Source organism: Nomascus leucogenys, chromosome 7b (assembly GCF_006542625.1).
Source record: "Nomascus leucogenys isolate Asia chromosome 7b, Asia_NLE_v1, whole genome shotgun sequence".
In the NCBI taxonomy this organism is placed as follows: Eukaryota; Metazoa; Chordata; class Mammalia; order Primates; family Hylobatidae; genus Nomascus; species Nomascus leucogenys.
This window is the reverse complement of record NC_044387.1, coordinates 11085874-11108344: the sequence shown is the minus strand read 5'-3', so window position 1 is coordinate 11108344 and position 22471 is coordinate 11085874. Positions and strand designations below refer to the sequence as shown.

Genomic DNA, 22471 nt, shown 5'->3' with positions numbered 1-22471 from the left:
GCTCCCATTTTACAGATGAGGAGCTGGGCCAGAGAGAAGTGGCCCAGCACAGTTATACTTGTGCAGGGCCTGACTTGACCAGTAGCGAGTCCAGCTTTAAAACCCATCGTCTTAGCCTCTTTGCTGCCTTTTGTTAAACTATTTTTATACATTTGCAGTCACTCGCATAATCCTTAAAGCCTGTTTTTGATGTGAAAGTTGCCCCAGCTGTGCATGCTTCTGGATCAGCAAAGGCTTCGGCTTTGGTTACCCATCTGTTCTCCGTGCTTATCCAGCACTGGGGTCTTCCCAAACCCTGTCCCAATTATGTGACCTAGAAATGTGACTTCAAATGTTTGAGAGATCTCATGAAAAATTGAATGCACTTTTCCTCAAGGTTTTTCAAAAATTACATCGCTGGACGGGATGGCTGACTTCTGTAATCCCAGCACTTTGGGAGGCTGAGGTGGGCAGATCGCTTGAACTCGGGAGGCAGAGCTTGCAGGAAGCCAAGATCACAGCGCTGCACTCCAGCCTGGGTGACAGAGTGAGACCCTGTCTCAAAAAAAAAAAAAACAGTAGCCAGGCGTGATGTTGTGTGCATGTAATCCCAGCTACTTGGGAGGCTGAGGCAAGAGACTCACTTGAACCCAGGAGGTGGAGGTTGCGGTGAGCCGAGATCGTGCCATTGCACTCCAGCCTGGGTGACAAGAACAAAACTCCATCTCAAAAAAAAAAAAAAAAAAAGGCAGCCCACCTCCACCTTGTTTTCCTCCATAGCACTTGCCACCAGCTGACATACTTACTAGTTTATTTATTACCTATCTCTCCTCACCGAATGTGGAAGTCTCATAAGGGCAGTGCTCTTGTCCCTGCTTACCTGGCATGTACTAAGTGCTCTATTGAGGATTGTCGAATTAATACATGAATCTTTCCACCAAATCTCCTCCTTTCTCTGTGCTCATCATCTAAGTAAAAGGCACCATCATCTCCCAGTCACCCCCCTGGGTATTATCCCAGATTTGTTCCTCTTTTCAAAAACCCAAGCATACGCCAGATCTTGTTGACTTAACATCCTAAATATTTCTCAAACCATCCCTTCTGTCACTGCCTTGATTCTCCCCTTCCACAGCAGATGCCTCAAATGCATAGAGTAACATGCTGCTTTGCACACTGTGAATGTTTCAGCATCCTCTCTGCCCCCTGCGCTCTGTCTACCTGCCAGGCCCAGACCTGGCCCTCCTCTCGTGGCCCTGTCTCGGCAGATCCTCCACCACTGGGCCGACGGCCTGGGCCAGGAGCCTGGGAGTCATCTTCCACTCCCCTTTCTTCTGCTTCCAATCAACTGCCAGAGTCTTCCTACTTGACCTATTTGGATATTTTTGAAAACTGTCCGTTTCTTTTATCCTCATGGCCACCATCCTGGTCCAGGCCACCTCCTTCTCTTATCTGGGTTATCCCAGCAGGCTCCTAATACTGGTCTCCCTGCTTCCTGTCTGACTCAGTGGGATCCCTCTGAAACACAAATATGAATCATGTGACTCTCCCACTTAAATGAATCCCTACCCTTACAAGATAAAGCCAATTGCTTCTGTTGCACCCATATCCCTCCCTGATTTGTCCTCCTCAGCTTCGGCCACAGTCGATTTCTGCCTTTGCCACATCCCCCCTCTCTTTGATCATGCAATCCCTTGGCCTGAGATGCACTTTCTATCTTCTCTGCCTGCTCAATCCCTCTGCCCTCCTAGACCCAGCTGGAAGGTCACCTCCCCTGTGAAGTCTTCCCTAACTCCCCCAGCAGAATTAACTGCCCCCTCTCTTGGGCTTCTGGCTCCACTCAGTTTGTCCCAGGCCTGATGAGCAAGGATATCTTGGTGAAGGTGATAACTGGCCAAAAAGCAGTTGGGGCGCCCAATGGCGCGGCCTTCAGAAGCACCTTCTGTGTTTTTGGAACTGTTACCAGCATCCCAAGGTGAAATGGTAGAAGCATATGGCATGAGCGTGGCGAAACGGGTCTGGGGAAGGGAAGAGAAGCCACATATTTGGAGCAGATTCTGTTTCTGTGCTAAAGGCTTGGAAGATGTTACTTTATTTAATCTTCGTAACATCCCTGGGAGGTAGGGGTTTTAAAAACAAAGACAGTGGTGGCCGGGCGTGGTGGCTCATGCCTGTAATCCCAGCACTTTGGGAGGCCAAGCAGGAGGAATCTTTTTTTTTTTTTTTTTGAGACACAGTCTAACTCTGTTGCTAGGCTGGAGTGCATTGGCGTGATCTTGGCTCACTGCAACCTCCGCCTCCCAGTCTCACTCTGTCACCCAGGCTGGAGTACGGTGGCGCGATCTTGGCTCACTGCAACCTCCGCCTCCCGGGTTCAAGCGATTCTCCTGCCTCAGCCTCCTAAGTAGCTGAGACTACAGGCACATGCCACCACACTCGGCTAATTTTTTGTATTTTTAGTAGAGACGAGGTTTCACCATGTTGGCCAAGATGGTCTTGATCTCCTGACCTCGTGATCCGCCCACCTCGGTCTCCCAAAGTGCTGGGATTACAGGCATGAGCAACCGTGCCCGGCCCAGGAGGATCTTTTGAGCTCAGGTGTTTGACACCAGCCTGGGCAACATGGTGATAGCCTGTCTCTACAAAAATTAGCTGGGCGTGGTGGCACATGCTGTAGTCCCAGCTACCCAGGAGACTGAGGTGGGAGAATCACTTGAGCCCAGAAGCTTGAGGCTGCAATGAGCCATGATTGTGCCACTGCACTCCAGCCTGGACAATACAGTGAGATCCTGTTTTGTTTTGTTTTTTAAATGGTGGGGGTCAGGGAGAGATGGCTTGCAAATGAATGTTTGTTTAATTTTATAAAAAGCAGGCAGGTGCCGGGTGCGATGGCTCACACCTGTAATCTCAGCACTTTGGGAGGCCAAGGCAGGCGGATCATCTGAGGTCAGGAGTTCAAGACCAGTCTGACCAACATGGAGAAACCCCATCTCTACTAAAAATACAAAATTAGCCAGGTGTGGTGGCACATGCCTGTAATCCCAGCTACTTGGGAGGCTGAGGCAGGAGAATCGCTTGAACCTGGGAGTCAAACTTCTCTCTACCAATGGGACCCTGTCAATGGCTTGCTTAGAAGGCAACAACTTCCCTCTGTCCTCCAGTTGAATAAACTCCTGCCTAGGGCCCATTTGGTCAGAGCCTGTCCCTGTAGCCCCTTTATCTCTCTCCTCCATCTCTGTGCAAGCCACAATGGGCTCCTGTGACAAGTGTGCTTTTTTTTTTTTTTTTTTGAGACAGAGTCTCACTCTGTTGCCCGGGCTGGAGTGCAGTGGAGTGATCTCGGCTCACTCAATGCAACCTCCACCTCCCAGGTTCAAGCAATTCTCCTGCTTCAGCCTCCCAAGTAGCTGGGATTAGAGGCGTGCACCACTGTGCCCAGCTAATTTTTTTATAGTTTTAGTAGAGATGGGGTTTCACCATGTTGGCTGGGCTCATCTCAAACTCCTGACCTCAGGTGATCCATTGGCCTCGGCCTCCCAAAGTGCTGGGATTACAGGCATGAGCCACGGTGCCCGGCCAACAAGCGTGCTTTTTGAATCCACAGGCACCCTTTCCTTGGGACTTCCGCACTAGGTGTCCTATCCACCTGGCCTGGTCTTCACTATTGCCAGCTAACACCTCACCCCCATGCGACCATCCACAAACTTTTCTTCCTAGCATTTAGTACCACTTGGAATGTGTTTTTTTTTTTTTTTTTTTTTTTGAGATGGAGTCTCGCTCTGTCACCCAAGCTGGAGTGCAGTGGTGCGATCTCAGCTCACTGCAAACTCCGCCTCCCAGGTTCACGCCATTCTCCTGCCTTAGCCTCCCGAGTAGCTGGGACTACAGGCGCCCACCACTATGCCCGGCTACTTTCTTGTATTTTTAGTAGAGATGGGGTTTCACCGTGTTAGCCAGGATGGTCTCGATCTCCTGACCTCGTGATCCACCCGCCTCGGCCTCCCAAAGTGCTGGGATTACAGGCATGAGCCACCGCGCCCGCCCCGGCGGAATGTCTTATATACATAAATGTTGTCCTCTCCAATTAAAATGTTAACATTTTAGGTTGGGCGGGGTGGCTCACACTTGTAATCCCACCACTTTGGGAGGCCCAGGGAGAAGAATCGTTTTAGGCCAGGAGTTTGAGACCAGCCTGGCCAACATAGCGGTACCCCGTCTCTACAAAAAATGTAAAAGATTAGCCGGGCGTGATGGCGGGCCTCTGTAACCCCAGCTACCCGGGAGGCTGAGGCAGGAGAATCGCTTGAACCCAGGAGGCAGAGGTTGCAGTGAGCCCGGATCACGCCACTGCATTCCAGCCTGGGCGACAGAGCAAGCCTCAGTCTCATAAATAACATCACATCACATCACATCACATCACATCACATCACATCACATCACATCACATCACATAAAATGTTAGCTTTTTGAAGGCCTGTCTTGCTCGCTGCAGAACCCACTATAGAGCCAGGCAGGGTCACCAAGCTAGCATTTGCTGAGTGAATGAATTGTCCTCCCCTGTCCCAACCGTGTTCACAAAGAACCCTCAGGAGTTCAAGACCAGCCTGGCCAACATGGCGAAACCTCGTCTCTACTAAAAATACAAAAATTAGCCGGGCGTGGTGGCTCATGCCTGTAGTCCCGGCTACTCGGGAGGCTGAGGCAGGATAATCGCTTGAAGCTGGGAGGCAGAAGTTGCAGGGAGCTGTGATCGCGCCACTGCACTCCAGCCTGGGTGACACAGTGAGACCCTATCTCAAAAAATAAAAAATAAAGATGGGCGAGGAGCAATCGGCCCCGGAAAAAAAAAAAAAAACAAAAAACCGTGCAAGAGCGCGCCTGCGCACACGGTCTGCTACGGCCCCATCCCTCTTCGGCCGTGGGGTGGCGCTGGGTGCATGCTCCCCGGCAGCGCGGTCATCCTCGCCTCCTTCGGGCCGCTCTAGCCGCCCCACTCGCTGCTCTGCGGGGAGGCGGGCGCTCCCGCAGGGGTTCCTCCAAGATGGCGGCGCAGAGGAGGAGCTTGCTGCAGAGTGTGAGGAACCGGCCCGCTCTCCGGGCTTGGGGTTGGGAGCCTGGGCGGGGGTGCTGTCGGGTGCAGGAACGACTCCTTCTCCGAGTTTGGACAGCCGCCCTCTCCGTGGGGGGGTGTGTCAGCCACCTTCTCCCCTCTTCGGGCTGGCCCTCTCTTTCCCGAGGCTAGGGCGTGTGTGCGCGGCGGGCCCGGCTCCCGGGTCAAGGGCGCCGGGGCTGTGGGCTGCTGCTGCCGGGCGTCGAGGGCGGGAGCGTCCTGGAGCCAGAAGGGAACACGGCGCGTGGCAGCAGAGCTATCCGAGTCTCGAGCCCATTGCGGCACCGAGCAGTCGTGCAATGATAATAACAGCGGCATCCACTGTGTACCGCTTACTGCATCCCTGGCGTTGTGTTAATTGCTTTACATTTGTCAGTTTCATTTTCGTAGCAGCTCCCTGAGATAGGTGCTACTGTTATTCCTATTTGACAGACTGAGACACAGAGGTGGTCGTTTGCCTAAGGCCACACAAATGGTATATATTGAGGCAGGATTAAAATCAAGCAGTGTGATTCCAGAAATCCCCTTAACCCCTGGGCTGTACTAAAGGAATGACCAGTGGTGGCTGACACTGGGTTCTGGTCCTGGCTGTAACTGACTGTGTCTCCCTCAGCCTCAGTTTCCCTCTCCTAGGGCGAGAGCGCTGAGTGGAAGAATTGTCTTCAGACTCATCCCTACCCCCAGTCTGGACCCTCATGGGTTTTGCGCTGTCTTCCAGGCCCTGCATCTTATGACACGCATGTGCACATAGATGCACACACATGTTGGCACCATGGCCTACTCTGACCTACCAGAGTAGGGTGCCGGCCTCCTGGGTCCTTCCTGTGCATGGCACTCTGTTAGAATTGCCTATAGACTTGTCTGCCCTCTATACTAGAAAGTAAACTCCGCCAGGCGCGGTGGCTCACGCCTGTAATCCCAGCACTTTGGGAGGCTGAGGCGGGTGGATCACGAGGTCAGGAGATAGAGACCATCCTGGCCAACATGGTGTAACCCCGTCTCTACTAAAAATACAAAAATTAGCTGAGCGTGGTGGCGGACGCTTGTAGTCCCAACTACTCGGGAGGCTGAGGCAGGAGAATAGCTTGAACCCAAGAGGTGGAGCTTTCAGTAAGCCAAGATCGCGCCACTGCACTCCAGCCTGGGTGACACAGCAAGACTGTGTCTCAAAAAAAAAACAAAAAGAAAGTAAACTTCTTGAAGACAGGGACGTGTGATCTCTTGTTTACCGCTGTGTCTGTTAATATCTACCACCATGTGCTGGGCACTCAATAAATACATTTGTGAAAGGATGAGTCAACGTTTGTAGCCAGGTCCAGTGCTCGCCCTTGGCTTCACAGAGGTGAGCAGACATTGGCTCAGGGATAACCTGGAAGCAGAGCCTTGAAATTATTCTTCCAGGAGCACAGTTCCCAGGCCTCCCCAGTGGGGATTGCTGTCTTCCCCTCCACACCTTTGCTGCCCCTTTATTACTGCTGGGCAGGTCTGTCTGGTTACTGAGTTGGCATTGACTTTAGACGGCTGGCCCTCTGCTTTGTAAGCTCCCAGAAGGCAAGGTCCCTGTATAAATGTCCCTACTATAGTTAGCATTTGGGAAACGCTGGCTGGATTGTGACATTGGGAGGGAAAATGGTAAATGGTGCAGGCTGAGTTGGCTTGCTGAGAAGAGAGCAGCCACCTGGGTCACGTAGAGCAGGTGGCTGCCAGCTTCTCGCCTTCCTGGGTGTGATGGAACCAAAGAGAATTGTGTTAGGCAGAAGGCCAGCTCTACTAGCCCCAGAATGTGTTTCTCCAGGTGGTGGTGGCCTTTTTTAAAGAAAGAATAGTTAGTTTTAAACACATTGCATCTTGGTGCAAGGCAAAGGGATGGCAGGGATGTCCTCAGACGGCCCCTCCACCCTCATGATGATCAGGACATCCCTCTCACAGGTTGTATGGATGTCCAGGTGGTGTGTAGGGCTTGCTGATGTCACATCCACTGTCTCAAGTCTGGGGAGAGCAACTCAGCTCAGACACCTGCATTCAGAGATGGCTGTGAGGGCTGCTGGTCTGTGGCTACTGGGCAAAGATGAATGAGGCGTGGTGCCCACCCTCACTGCATTTGCAGATCAGCTTGGGAGAAGGAGCATATGCCACTGGTACAATACCTGGGGCACTGTCGTGTTATTGTAGACCTGTGTCAAGAGCCCTGGGCAGACAGCAGAGAATTTTAGAGGCTTTAAAGGATGAGAGGAGTTTGCCAAGCAGAGGAGAGGAGGGCCATTCCGGGAGGACGTGTGTGTGTGTTTTCTTGACACGTGTGTTTTTGTTTTTGTTTTTCTTCCTAGAGATGGGGTTTCGCCATGTTGCCCAGGCTGGTCTAGAATCCTGGGTTCAAGCAATCCGCCTGCCTTGGCCTCCCAAAGTGCTGGGATTACAGGCATGAGCCACCGCATCCAGCTGAGGACTGGTGTTTAAATGTGTGTGCATGTGTTTGCTAAGCTTTTCACAAGTTAAATACAATTAGTACTACAAGTCTATGTATTGAGGGGCTGCAGAGTGGCCTAATTTGTCTGGGTCAGTGGGGGTTCACAGGAATGGCATTTGCAAGGGCATGCTGGGGCCACTTGGTAGATCATTTGGTGGGAGCATCATCGTAGGCACTGTAGTACCTTGAAAAGTCTTTTGAAGCAAAAACCTTTTTTATGGGAGTATGGGGGAGACAGGATCTCACTCTGTCACCCAGACTGGAGTGAAGTGGTGTGATCTCGGCTCACTGCAACCTCTGCTTCCTGGGTTCAAGTGATTCTTGTGCCTCAGCCTCCCAAGTAGCTGGGATTACAGGTGTGCACCACCACACCAGCTAACTTTCGTATTTTTAGTAGAGACAGGGTTTCACCACGTTGCCTAGGCTGGTTGTGAACTCCTGGCCTCGAGCAGTCCGCCCATCTGGGGGTCCCAAAGTGCTGGGATTACAGGTGTGAGCCACTGCGCCCGGCCACAAAGAGGTTCTAAGGAAAGCTTGATGTGTTCAAAAGGACCCAGACCTTTCAGCCTGATAAAACAGTGTTAGTCTAATACTGGCTTTGGGCAAATCACTTTACGTCCCTGAGCCTTAGTTTCTCCAAACCAAGAGGACTCTGGGGAGTATTGTTGGTGTTAAAGGAACTGACACATTCCACTACTAGCCTGGCTTGGTCGCCCGCTAACCAGAAACTTCTACGTTCAGTGCTGCTATGAGTGAATGTCTGCTGTTCGTTCCCTTAAATGTCCCTGAGCACTCACTATGTGCTAGGCACCCTACAGGTGCAGGAGACACCGCCTTTGTGGAGCTGATGGTCTAGTAAAGGGGACAGACAGTGAGCACTGAACAGATACAGATCATCTGTGATTTTGTAATATCCAAACTACAGCATCAGGTGGTGCTATGAGGAACAGTCTAGATTCACACACAGAATGCTGGGGGTGCCATTTTGGACAGGGTGGTACGGGAAGACTTCTCTACATTTGATGAGATGAAAAGGGGGAAATGGGGGCAGCATTCCTGCCCAAGGGAGCAGGAGATGCAAAAGCTGCTGTTTCAGGAGCCTCGGGTGCTGGTGCAGCTGGGTGGAGTGCCTTGGGGGAGTTTGGGAGTAGCTGAGGTCTGAGGGAGCCGGGGGCCATGCTGGGCTTCATAGGTCCTGATGTGGCCTTTGGATTCCATTCTTCATGTGATGTGAAGCTTTCATGGGGAGCAGATTGAGTAGGGACCTGATGTGATGTGACTAATGATTGGAGAAAAATCCCTCTTTTTTTTTTTTTTTTTTTTTTTTTTTTTTTTTTTTTTTTTTGAGATGGAGTCTCGCTCTGTCACCCAGGCTGGAGTGCAGTGGCACTATCTCAGCTCACTGCAAGCTCCGCCTCCCAGGTTCACTCCATTCTCCTGCCTCAGCCTCCCGAGTAGCTGGGACTACAGGCGCCTGCCACCACACCCAGCTAACTTTTTGTATTTTTTTTTAGTAGAGACAGGATTTCACCGTGTTAGCCAGGATGGTCTCGATCTCCTGACCTCATGATCCGCCTGCTTCGGCCTCCCAAAGTGCTGGGATTATAGGCGTGAGCCACCATGCCCGGCCGAAAAATCCCTCTTTTGAGTTTGAGTGGTGAGAGTGGAAGCCTGGGACCTCCTAAGAGACTCCTAGAGTCATCCAGGTGCGAGAAGGTGGCTTGGCCATGGGCATGGCAGAGGAATGGTGGGAAGTATCAGATTCCAGTTGTGTTTTGGAGGAAGAGCTGACGTGATTTGCTGATGGATTGAATGTGAGATGTGTGACAGAGGAAGAAGAGTCAAAAAGGACTCTTAAGGTTTTGGTTTAAACAACAGTGGTGCCATTTACTGGGTGAGGGAGCCCTGGAAGAGGGGCACCCTGGGGCAGGGGGAATCAAGAGTTTGATTTTGCCTGTACTGTTACTTAATTAGAAAAAAGAAAATCAGGCTAGGCATGGTGGCTCATGCCCGGAATCCCAGCCCTTTGGGAGGCTGAGGCAGGAGGATCACTTGAGGCCAGGAGTTCCAGATCAGCTCGGGCAACATAGTGAGATTCTGTCTTTAAAAAAAATTAGTGAGGCATAGTGATATGTGCCTGTAGTACTTAGGAGACTGAATGGGCTGATTGCCTGAGCCCAGAAGTTTGAGGTTGTAATGAGGCTATGATCCCCTCACTGCACTCCAGGCTGGGTGACACAGCAAGACCCTGTTTCAAAAAAAAAAAAAAAGAAAGTAAGCTTAAAATCAATTTTTTAAACTTCGACGTGTCCTGAGCAATTATATCTGAGCTCACAGGTGCTATCTGTGTAATTTATCTAAAGGATGTTAAAATAAATACATAGCCACTAAAATAAAAAGGTCCATGAGGGCACCACCTATACCCATTGCATACACCCAGCTGCTGCCCTAGCACATTGGAAGTGTCCACAATGATTATTAGCCCCTTTAAGAATGAATGAGGAGCTCTTTAGGATGACGACATGGAGAACCTTCAGTGAAAACTCTGGTGGGAGAAGTGGGGGCCAGGAGTGGAGCTGGTCTCAGAGAAGTGGGTCATCCAGAAGGTTGGAGGTGGTGGGGGCGTTGGGGCCTTGGAAGCTTTTTGGAGAGAAAGGTCTGCTGCTCCCTTGCTCCGAGCCCTCTTCCTGGGGTTGTGAGTCTCCCTTTCTGAGCTTCCTTTTCGCTTCTAAGGAATGTGGGTGCTTTCACCACAAAAACACTTGGCCTTTTCATAGCATAATTTGGTATTCAAGCTGTGGCCTGAGCTTGGAAGCATTCTTTGTCTATTTCTGCTGCCCAGGACTTGGAGATGAGTCTCTGTGGGTACTTTATGAACTATTATGTGACATGGACACATATGTACATGAGGAGTGAATGCTTACATCATGCACAGGGTGTTTGTAAAGGCCTTGTTGGGTTAAATACTGTTGGATCACTGTAGAAGCTTTTCATACCAAAACACTAATTTTGGAAACTCGTTCACAAAATCAAATCAAAATTAGGTCTTTTGAAACAGGCTTCTTAACATATTTTTGTGAAATTTCTCATGAGCAGTTCATTTCTCAGACATGGAAGAGTTAAGTCCTGTGTTCACTGGTGTGTGTCTTGCAGTGGCTCCACGATGAGGCTGTGCTGAGTGAGAGACGCCCCCTTCTCAGCTTCTCGCAGACTCTTGCTCCCTGCGCTCCAGCGCCGCTCACGGCTGGTGCTGGCAGGCCTGGCATTTGGGGGCGTGGGAGAAAGTATGCATCAGTGTGTGCAGGGGTGGAGGGGTGGGTGGTTTGTGTGAATAGAAAGTACATGACCTTTCTGAAAATTGTTCAGAAATGTGGAGGAAGGAAGCGAGAGACTTGGCAGTCCTGTAGGCTTTAATGGAATCAGCAATGGACGCTCGGTATGGCTAATCCTCGACGGAGATGGAAAGAGACGGGAGAACACGATCCAAGCCCACTCAGCTGCAGCAGCGTGAGTCCGCTGGGGAACACAGAGAAGACCAGATACTCTCACTCCCACACTGGTAGACCCTCCTTAGGTTCTCCGGCCACTGTAGTGAATCAGTGTCTGGCGAGCGCCCGAATTACATGAGAAACTGCCCATGTGTCATTGGATCTAAGACACCAATATTTTAAGGACACATCAATGTTTTGTCTATTGCTCAGAAAGAGAACTCACAGCTAATTAACTTGTAGCATACCAACTCCAGAGATGTTAACATGTGGAAAATGTAGGTCTTCAAATCAGTGAAATAAGATAATCTAATTAACAATACCAGGCTATAGCACAGTGGTTGCCACAGGGCCGCTTGGTGAATGGCCAGCGAGTGGGGCGCCCAGCATGCAGAGCGGGGCCACTGGGATGGGTTTCTCAGGGGAGGACCCCATGGTCTTGGGCAGTGTTTTCCCAGTGTCTGGGACTTACAGCGAGGTGGTTTGTGGCCGCAAACAAAAGTGATCTTACAAATTGAGAAGACTGTGTGCTTTTCTGTTCTCTCTCAGACTTTCTAAAGATATAAAAAAAAAAAAACTTGGTTTGATCCTAGTATGTCCCTCACATCTTTCTGATACTTGTTGATCCACCCCCAGTCCCATTTTTAAACATAGAACAGGGCTTCAGCAATATAGCCAGCAGTAGGTTCAGCTAAAAGTGAATAACCTTGTTTTTTTATTATCGTCTAGATGTGGCAAGTATTACTGGTTTTCCACCTATAATACTGGAAAAGTTCACATTCAAAATGAAATCAACTGGGTGTGGTGATATACCTGTAGTCTCAGCTACTCGAGAGGCTGAGGCAGGAGGATAGCTGATGTCTAGGATTTCAAGGCTGCAATGAGCCATGATTGTGCCATTATACTCCATCATGGGTGACAAAGTGAGACCATGTCTCTTTAAAAAAAAAAAAAAAAAAGGCCGGGTGTGGTGGCTCACGCCTGTAATCCCAGCACTTTGGGAGGCCAAGGCGTGTGGATCACAAGGTCAGGAGTTCAAGACCAGCCTGGCCAAGATGGTGAAACCCTGTCTCTACTAAAATTACAAAAAATTAGCTGGGCATGGTGACACGCGCCTGTAATCCCAGCTATTCCGGAGGCTGAGGCAGAGAATTGCTTAAACCTGGAGGGGCGGAGCTTGCAGTGAGCCGAGATGGTGCCACTGCACTCCAGCCTGGGCGACAGAGTGAGACTCTGTCGCAAAAAAGAATCGTTTCAGTGAAAGATAATTTCTTGAAGATGGTGAGTGGATGATTGAGTTTTGGGAATCATGGGCCTCTGGCCCTAGTTGGATTTGAGCAGTGCCTTTAGGGTAGATAGGACTTAAAAAGACAGAAAAGGACAGGCTTTGCCTTACCATGGGTATTTTTACATACGCTCCTTGGGTAATTTTTTTCTTACTCTTTCTTTCTTTATTTATTTATTTATTTTTTATTTTTGAGACGGAGTGTCGCTCTGTCGCCCAGGCTGGAGTGCAGTGGCGTGATCTCGGCTCACTGCAGGCTCCGCCTCCCGGGTTCACACCATTCTCCTGCCTCAGCCTCTGGAGTAGCTGGGACTACAGGCGCCCACCACCACGCCCACCTAATTTTTTTGTATTTTTAGTAGAGACGGGGTTTCACCATGTTAGCCAGGATGGTCTCAATCTCTTGACCTCATGATCTGCCCGCCTCGGCCTCCCAAAGTGCTGGGATTACACGTGTGAGCCACCACGCCCAGCCCTATGGCCCTGATCTTAATGAAGCGTTCCCCACTGAGTAAGTTGCCAGCGTTAGGGCTGAAGTATACCTAGAGCAGCATGTTCAGAAAGGAGCCATCAGTTTCTGTTTTCTGGAGTGTTTTTACCAAGAATGGACCAAGACTCCTTAGATAAGCAATAGCACTAGTGTCCATACTTACTGACCCAAACACCATTTGCCAGTTTATAAAATAATAAATTCCCGAAATATTGCTCCTCAACATTATGAAAATCAGATTTCTTTAAAAAGTACTCAGCAGTGTTGAAATATCTAGACAGTATTCACAGGTACTTAATGAACAAGGCACGCGCTCGGTGGATTGATTGCCGTCAGACACACAGGTTTTCTCATTTGGGAAAGTTTGTTATTCCCACATCAGCCCAATATGGCACAGCATACAGTGGTCAGTAGATCATCAGCTTACTCCTGGTCTCCTGTTGTGAAACGCTCTTAGATGAATTGTTCTTGTGCCATGACACACCAACACGGTAAGTTCCTCAGTTGGTGTTTGAGCTTGTTTCTTTTTTTACTTGTGGAAGACAATTTCACTGGCTTTTTTTTTTTTTTTTTTTTTGAGACGGAGTCTTGCTCTGTCATCCAGGCTGGAGTGCAGTGGTGTGCACGATCTCGGCTCTCTGCAACCTCCGCCTCCTGGGTTCAAGTGATTCTTCTGCCTCAGCCTTCCGAGTAGCTGAGACTACAGGCGCTTGCCACCACGCCCGGCTAATTTTTATATTTTTAGTAGAGACGGGATTTCACCATATTGGCCAGCCTGGTCTTGAACTCCTGACCTGGTGATCCACCCACCTCAGCCTCCCAAAGTGCTGGGATTACAGGATTGATCCACCGTGCCTGGCCTCACTGGCCTTTTTTAATAGTGTATGTCTAATGTGGAACAGACCCATAAGTTGCTTGGGTGATATTTATTTGGCTGGGAAGGTATGGATTTTTTTAGAAAGATTCAAGTCCTTGGAAGCCTGTGTCTGTCTCTTATGGGAGTTAGATACTGGCAGAGGAAGTAACTGTGATTGCAGTATCGAAGACAGGTTTTGCGTTGTGGCGACACATTTGCGTTAATATTATTCATCTCATATGAGAGGATGAGTTCAATCCATCTTAATCTCATTTTTAATCACAGGGTTCTAGAAAATAGAAATATATTTTCCTCCCATGCTTTAAAACACCTGTGGCACTTTGGGGTGCTAAATATTGACTTCTTTGGCCATCTTTTCAGGAGGAAGACATGGGATACTCCTGACTGGGGAGATGCTTTTGTACTTCTGCTTAACCTCATATTTAATTTCATTCCAGCTGGTGGCGGGAGACAGACTAGAAAAGGAGCTACCTTTGGAAGTATATTTGTCTGGTTATAGGAGACTTTTGTGAGCTCGCTGGAAATGAAAATATACTAAGCAGATCTAAGACATAGTGGATAATTGGCAACATATCAGTTACCTGAAGAATACTTAATTCACTGGTTATTAACTCATTCCCATGGCCCAGAGGCCTTGCACTGCCCTCCCACCCAGGCACATACGTGCACATGTATTTGCAAACATGGCATGGAGCGTCTTTCCCCGGTGCTCACTAGAGAGGCCACACCAGCCTTCTCGTGCTTCCGTAAACCTGACATGCTTTTTTCCATCTTAGGGTCTTTTTACGTGCCGTTCCCTCTGCCTGGAAGGCTCCTTCTCTGCCTTCTAGAAGGTCACTGCCCCATAGTCATTCAGGTCTGGCTCAGACGTCACCTCCCCAGAGAGGTCTGCTTTTGTGACCACTTCATCTAGAGGCCCCCCCGCCCATCACGCTGTGTCCCGTTACCATGGTGTGTTTTCTCCCTAGCACGTAGCCCTGTCTGAGATTGCCTTGTTTATTATTGTATTGTGTGTTTGAATTCTCTCTCTCCCTAGAAGGGAGGCTTCAAATAAGGAACCTCTCTGTTTTCTCTTCTGTGTCCGCAGTACCCAGAATACTGCCAGACTGTTGCAAATGCTCAGCAGTTATTTGTTGAAAGAATGTATGTAGTGATTTAATGTACTGTAATCACATAATATCATGTGGGTCCTGAAGACTTAAGTTCCCATTTATGTTAAGAGAGGCATTAATTTTGCTTTAAAATGAAACAGTTCAAGATTAGAACTGACCCAATTTTGTGTTACTACAAAGCCGTTTTTCTTCTTCTTTTTGAGACTGAGTCTCACTCTGTCACCCAGGCTGGAGTGCAGTGGCGTGATCTCAGCTCACTGCAACCTCCACCTCCTGCATTCAAGCGATTCTCCTGCCTCAGCCTCCTGAGTAGTTGGGATTACAGGTGCGCACCACCACACCTGGCTAATTTTTATATTTTTAGTAGAGACAGGATTTTGCCACATTGCCCAGGCTGGTCTCAAACTCCTGACCTCAAGAGATCCACCTGCCTCAGCCTCCCCAAGTGCTGAGATTACAGCCGTGAGCCACTGTGCCGGGCCAGCAGTTTTTCTTTTGGCGTTGCTTGAACTGAAAGTGTTAAATTTAAGCCTGGTGTCATGAGGAGCTGAGCAGAATTGTTGCCATTTCTACTTCTTTTTTTTTTTTTTAATTTAGTTGTGACATACTTGGCTCAGCTAGCACTTATTGCCATTTCATCTTCCTTTTTTTTTTTTTTCATTTCCATTAGTAGGGTTTGGTTAAATTGTCTGTTTTCAAAGGCTATTAGAAGGCGTTAGTAGCTTTTCAGACCTTGTAGTAAAATTGTGTTAATAAAAAAAAATAAAAGTTACCCAATGAAGACATAAATAAGTGTAGAGACACACCATGTTAATGGATTAGAAGACTCAACATAGTGACAATGTCTGCTTTCCCCAAATTGATCTGTAGATTTAAAACAGTTCCAGTAAACATCCCAACAAGACTTGTGGATATAAGGAAGCCGATTCTGAGTGAATGAAATGCTAAGTTACAAATAAAAAGAACTCTCAGAACACAATAGTTAAGAAAATAACCTAATTTAAAAATAGGCAAAAAACTTGCACTTCACCAAAGAGGACGAGTTGGTGCCAAACAAACACGTGAAAGATACTCAATGTCGTTAGCCGTTAGCAGTGCAGATTAAAGTCACGATGAGCTACCACTACCCACCTCTTAGAATATCTAAATTCAGAAAAAGACAATACCACATGGTGGCAAGGACGTGGAGCAGCCGGAACTCAACATTGGAAATGCAAATGGTTCAGCTGCTCTGGAAAACAGTTTGGCAGGTTCTTATAAAGTTAGACATACACTTACCATATGAGCCAGCCCTCTCACTCCTAAGTATTTACCCTGGATAAATGAAAAGTTACATTCATACAAAAACCTGTATAAATGTTTATAGCACATTTCTTCATACTTACAAGAAATGAAACAGCCCAAATGTCCTTCAGTGGATGAATGGATAAACAAACTATACTACATCCAAACAATGGTATATTACTCTGTGAAAGAGAGAGATAGACTGTTGGTGCACACAAGCTAACAACTTGGATGAATCTTAGAGACATAATGTTGAGTGAAAGAAGCCAGTCTCAGGAGGTCACGTTTACTGCATCATTTAATTTATGTGACATTGTGTGACATTGGAGACAGAGTCTCACTCCGTCGCCCAGGCTGGAGTGCAGTGGCGTGCAATCTCAGCTCATGGCAACCTCTGCCCCTCGGGTTCAGGTGACTCTCATGCCTCAGCCTCTTGAGTAGCTGGAATTACAGGTGTGCGCCACCATGCCCGGCTGATTTTTGTATTTTTAGTAGAGACGGGGTTTCGCCACATTGGCCAGGCTGGTCTCAAATTCCTGGCCTCAAGTGATGAGCCCCTCTTGGCTTCCCAAAGTGCTGGGATTACAGGCGTGAGCCACCGCACCTGGCGTTTAATATGACATTCTTAAAAAGACAAAGCCATAGTAGTGGAAAACAGGTTGCCAGGGATTAGGGGAGGGAGTGCGTTGCGAGTGGAGCTGCCCTGTATCCTGAGAGTGGTGGTAGTTACACACATCTCTACATGTGTCAACATTCACAGATGTGCGTGCCCCAAAAGCCAGTTTTACTCCATGTTAATGTAAAAATAAAACAAACTCCCACACCCTGCAGAAGTTGCTCCAGGGTGCAAAATGTAGAGCTGAAGCACCAAAATAGATAAAAGCAGAATAAAACCAATTACATGAAAAAAAGTGAAGTCACTCCTATCAGTATATAACTAAACAGAAGCTACAATTTGCCACAAAAGCTAACCACAGGATTTTTATATATCTGATTGCAAAAGCCTGTCGAAGTGGTTTCCACATCCTTTCTGGAAGACTTAACAATAACTTGTAAGAAGTTGCACACAGTATCTGTGTGTGTTTTATTTGTTTTACACATTATTCACTGTTAGCATATAGAAATACTACTGATTTTTGTATGTTGATTCCATATCCTGCAACTTTTTTTTTTTTTTTTTTTTTTTTTGAGATGGAGTCTCGCTCTGTCACCCAGGCTGGAGTGCAGTCGCACGATATCGGCTCATTGCAAGCTCCGCCTCCTGGGTTCATGCCATTCTCCTGCCTCAGCCTCCCAAGTAGCTGGGACTACAGGCACCCGCCACCACACCCGGCTAATTTTTTGTATTTTTAGTAGAGATAGGGTTTCACCATGTTAGCCAGGATGGTCACGATCTTCTGACCTCATGATCCACCTGCCTCGGCCTCCCAAAGTGCTGGGATTACAGGCTTGAGCCACCGTGCCTGACCCATATCCTGCCACTTTACTGAATTTGTTTAATCAGTTCTAATAGTTTTTTGGTGGAGTCTAGGTTTTTCCAAATGTAAGATTATATCGTCTGCAAACAAGGATCATTTAACGTCTTCCTTGCCAATTTGGATGCCCTCTATTTCTTTCTCTTATCTGGTTTCTCTAGCTTGTGTTTGTTTAATATTTCAATAAAGCTTTCAATACAAATTTTTTTTTTTTTTGAGACAGAATCTCACTCTTGTCACCCAGGCTAGTGTGCAGTGGCATGATCTCAGCTCACTGCAACCTCCGACTCCTGGGTTCAAGTGATTCTCCTGCCTCAGCCTCCACAGTAGCTGGGATTACAGGCATGCACCACCACACCTGGCTAATTTTTTTGTGTTTTTAACGAGACAGAGATGGAGTTTCACCAGGTTGGCCAGGCTAGTCTCGAATTTCTGACATCAAATGGTCCACCCACCTCAGCTTCCCAAAGTGCTGGGATTACGGGCGTGAGCCACTGCACCCAGCCAATACAAATTTTATTTTCCTTGAAATTGAACCGTGGTTCTCCCAGTTATTCCAGTTTGCTCTAGTTCTGCACGGTGGTCCTGGGAGTGCCCTTGTGAACAAGGCGCAGTTCTCAGGTAGGAGGCCAGATTTGGGGCAAGCTTTCAGGGAGAGGCAGGGAATCGCACCTCGGCCTTGCATCAAAGTTGTTCCTGGGGCTTAAAAAATACAGATGCTCAGGATGTACCCTAGGGAGATTTGGAAAATTCAGAAATTGTGTTTGGGCCAGGGATGGGGCCAGGGCCTGGACCGCTGTGTGAGTGTGTTTAAAGCTCTGCAGTGATTATGCTGAACAGCCTGGTTTGAGATCCTATGGGGTGGAATGGGCATTGCAGACAGGCAGGGGTGCTGGCATCAGGGTGCCATTGGGGTACATGAGAGGGCCATCAGCCAGTCCTGGGTAGGGTCATCCTGAAGGAGGACCTCCTGGAGGTGGTGACTCCTGAGCCAAAGAGTCCCGAAGGACCCGGAGAATTGCTAGGGAAGAAGAAGGAGGGTGTTCATGTGGAGGCAAAGAGCAGGGGATGGACAGGGCTGCAGGCATTCAGGACTGGGAGGGAAGGATGTCGCAGGGGAGATGGGAGAGGACATTGGGGTGGCATGAGGATGTCTTATAAACTAGCTCATAAACTCCGACTTAAAAGCCAGTTTCAGTTACTCTCCCTGGCACTTGGAGGTCCCAGTGCCAGAGAGAATGACTGAGACTAGCTTATAAGTTGGATCTTAGGTCACCTGAAAGCATCACCCATGGGGAGCGGCCCTGCCCAGATCAGTCATTTTTAGGGTGGGGCCTGCAGCCTGCAGTGTTGGTAACCAATGCTCAAGGGATTTCTTTGTAGTGTGCATTTGGAGCCAGTGCAGTAAGAGGTGGGGTCCCCAGAGTTTCCTGCCAAGAGTCTGTGACGTTTGTGTGTGTTTCACTAGGTTTCATAATGGCTCATTCCTGGAGGTCATTGCTGCGCCTTACATTTGGGAATGCTGGAGTCTTTCAGTTTTCCTAGGAAACCAGTTTGTAGACTAGCCATAAAAACAGCAAACCCTTCTGCAGGTGTCTGTTCATACAAACATTATTGTTTTCCAGAAGGAAGTGGAACCCTCTGTGTAGGGCTGCGGGCCTGCTAGGTTTTTATTGCAGAAGGAATAGGTGAAGTGGGGTCTACCCTGCAGGTGCGGTGGCGCCTCACAGCTTCCTGGTGTCCTTCCCCAGGAGCAGCAGCCCAGCTGGACAGATGACCTGCCTCTCTGCCACCTCTCTGGGGTTGGCTCAGCCTCCAACCGCAGCTACTCTGCTGATGGCAAGGGCACTGAGAGCCACCCGCCAGAGGACAGCTGGCTCAAGTTCAGGTGTGTGTGCCAGCATTTCTGTGTTGGGCCCGCAGAGTTGGTTGGTTTGCAAGCAAGGAAAGACAGCGACCTTGCAGCTTTCTCGTCTGGGCTTGCCAGTGACATGTGGCCCGTGAGAGGTGGCCTCTGCTGCTGTCCTGCCAAGGGCCTGCTCTGATGGGGTAGCGTGAGCATGGGGAGGAGGGTATCCCAGAAGGTCATAGCCAGAGTTAAGTGATGGCCAAAGCAGGGGGACCCAGGAGGGCCCCTGAAGCTGCAGCTGCTGTAGCTTTAGTCTCCCCCAATTCCTTTCCCTTTCTCCCTCCACCTCCATGAGACCCTGGTCTCAGGCCTCCCTCTGCCCTCTCCCTCTTCCAGGAGTGAGAACAACTGCTTCCTGTATGGGGTCTTCAACGGCTATGATGGCAACCGAGTGACCAACTTCGTGGCCCAGCGGCTGTCCGCAGAGCTCCTGCTGGGCCAGCTGAATGCCGAGCATGCCGAGGCTGACGTGCGGCGCGTGCTGCTGCAGGTAATGGTGCCGGGCTGGCAACGACCCAGCCACATCACGTCCCCCACCCCAGGGCTTGGGCCCTGCACTTCTAGCATGTTGCCAGGGTTGGTGTGAAGATCCTGCCGGCCCCTTCACCCCGGTAGAGGAGCAGCTCCCAGCATAGGCCCCCTCCACCCAACAGGAGTCCAGGACCAACCAGTGAGCAGCAGGCCTTCAATGGCTGGCAGAGGAGGTACTGCTGGAGACGGGGGGATTTAGGGATGGGAGCTTGGAGAGAGGTGTGAGGTGGGAGCAGGGCAAGGCCTGGTAGAAATGGGGTCATTTAGATCTACCCCTTTCTTTCCTATGTGGTCAGATGCTCAGCCTGCAGGTGCAGGATGCATCCCTGGGCGTTCAGGAAAGACCTTGCCTCCCCTTTCTGAGGGGCTGCCATCCTCACTGACTGCTTCCACCTTTCTGCTTGCACTGTTGGGAGTTTTCCTCCTGGCATCTCCTTTCAGGAGCATGTCTCAGGCCCATTTTAGATGAGAGAATGGGCTTCTGTTCCCGGAGAGGGGTGGTGCCAGCCTTTTCCTGCCCTTCACGACCTCAGGCTCCATTCCAGTGATTCTCAGCAGATCTCACACGGCGGGAGGTGTCAGTGTCACCAGTGTCCTGGGGCCGGCAGGGTTTGACAGAAGTCTCTCAGAAAGAAGTTGTAGTAATCACACGAGCTGTCATAGGCCTGGCAGTTTCTCTGAGCAGTTGCCTTGCTGAGTGCCAGGGTGAACTGTCTTACCTCACCCCCGGAACAACACTTAACCTCCGTTGTGTGAGACTGAGGGGGCCAGAGGTCACACCAGCTGGGCCTACGCCAAGCCTTTGCTCTTAGCTTCCGCACTGTCTCCTGCCTCCCAGCCCTCTGCAGTGCTGCCTCTGCAGGGCGCACACCCCTATGAGGCTGAAGGGCTTTGTCAAAGACATTGATCTGCAAGAAGCAGCTGGTGCCTTGCAGTGCTGGGCCAGAGGCAGGACTGAAATGTGGAAAGCTCCATCACACAAGAACCTGCAGTGAATACAGCGAACCTGTTGCTATTATTAATAGAGGGCATTTTAGCACCAGTGACAGTGGTGTTTTGAACCAGCCTTTGCCCTGTCCTGTGTCCCTCTAGGCCTTCGATGTCGTGGAGAGGAGCTTCCTGGAGTCCATTGACGACGCCTTGGCTGAGAAGGCAAGCCTCCAGTCGCAATTGCCAGAGGTAATTTCCCCAGCTGACACCCAGGGGAGTCAAGTCCAGGCCCAGCTTTGCAAGGAGCATGGACTCATCTACTTTGTTTTAACATTACTGGGCCAGAGCAGCAGGAGTTAGGGAGCAGTTCCTACTGGGGGACACTGGTAGGTGGCCACAGGTGAGGGACCTTGTTGCTCTGCTGTGGGCAGCTGCACGCTAAAGCTCAGCAGTGGCTGGGCAGTGGTGGACATGAGGAAGGGCTTTTCCCAGTCCTGCGACCTGAATGGGTCCCCACCCTTGTCACCCACCTGCTCACATCGCCCACTACCACCTGTAGCGCTTACCTCTGTGCTGTGAGTTAGGTCATCTCCGGCTTTCTGGAAGAACCTTCCCCTGGAGCTGCAGCACAGGCTTCATCTTGGCTGTGCCATGAACCATCTGTCTGTCTGTCCTTCGGGCCCTCGGATCTTTGCTCTTAAGAGCAAAGGGAGGCTGGGCACAGTGGCTCACGCCTGTAATCCCAGCACTTTGGGAGGCCGAGGTGGGCGGATCACAAGGTCAGGAGATCGAGACCATCCTGGCTAACACGGTGAAACCCTGTCTCTACTAAAAATACAAAAAATTAGCCGGGCGTGGTGGCGGGCGCCTGTAATCCCAGCTACTCACGAGGCTGAGGCAGGAGAATGGTGTGAACCTGGGAGGCAGAGCTTGTAGTGAGCCGAGATCATGTCACTGCACTGTAGCCTGGGGGACACAGCGAGACTCCATCTCAAAAAAAAAGAGTAAAGGGAGGGAGAGGGCTAGGAAGATGGTCCAGAGTTCTGTCCTGCCCTGACCCTCTGTTGATGGTTGTAGGGAGTCCCTCAGCACCAGCTGCCTCCTCAGTATCAGAAGATCCTTGAGAGACTCAAGACGTTGGAGAGGGAAATTTCGGGAGGGGCCATGGCAGTTGTGGCAGTCCTTCTCAACAACAAGCTCTACGTCGCCAATGTCGGTGAGCCCCCTCCTGTCCCAGGGCAGGGAGGACTGGGGAAGGGTCAGCCACAGGGGTCGGTGCATTATTTGACAATCTGCTTTCCAGACACTTCATGCACTTTAAACACAGGGTCTCCTGAGACCGTTTGGGTATATCCCTCTCCACAGTGACGCCTCAGTCCCAACTGGAAGGGAAAAAGGACAGGATGGGAGGCAGGTGTCCTGGCCTTTAGTCCCTATTCTGCTTCTTAACTCGTTCTGGACGAGTCGTATCCCATTCTGGGTGGCCTTGGGGGCCGCTGCTTCTGGAAGAGATTACCTGGCCATGAAAAATCAACCA

At 49.7% G+C, this 22471-nt stretch overlaps 1 protein-coding gene across 1 annotated transcript in view; it reads left to right on the top strand.

Moving 5' to 3' along the window:
- The first annotated feature begins 4953 nt into the window (after positions 1 to 4953).
- Positions 4954 to 22471, top strand: part of TAB1 (TGF-beta activated kinase 1 (MAP3K7) binding protein 1) — a 31012-nt gene continuing 13494 nt past the window's right edge. The window contains exons 1-5 of the mRNA XM_003264773.3: positions 4954 to 5050; positions 19316 to 19452; positions 19810 to 19963; positions 21097 to 21183; positions 22012 to 22150. Of these exons, the coding sequence (XP_003264821.1) occupies positions 5018 to 5050; positions 19316 to 19452; positions 19810 to 19963; positions 21097 to 21183; positions 22012 to 22150 (550 nt within the window). The 5' untranslated portion in view covers positions 4954 to 5017. The remainder of the gene's footprint in view (positions 5051 to 19315; positions 19453 to 19809; positions 19964 to 21096; positions 21184 to 22011; positions 22151 to 22471) is intronic.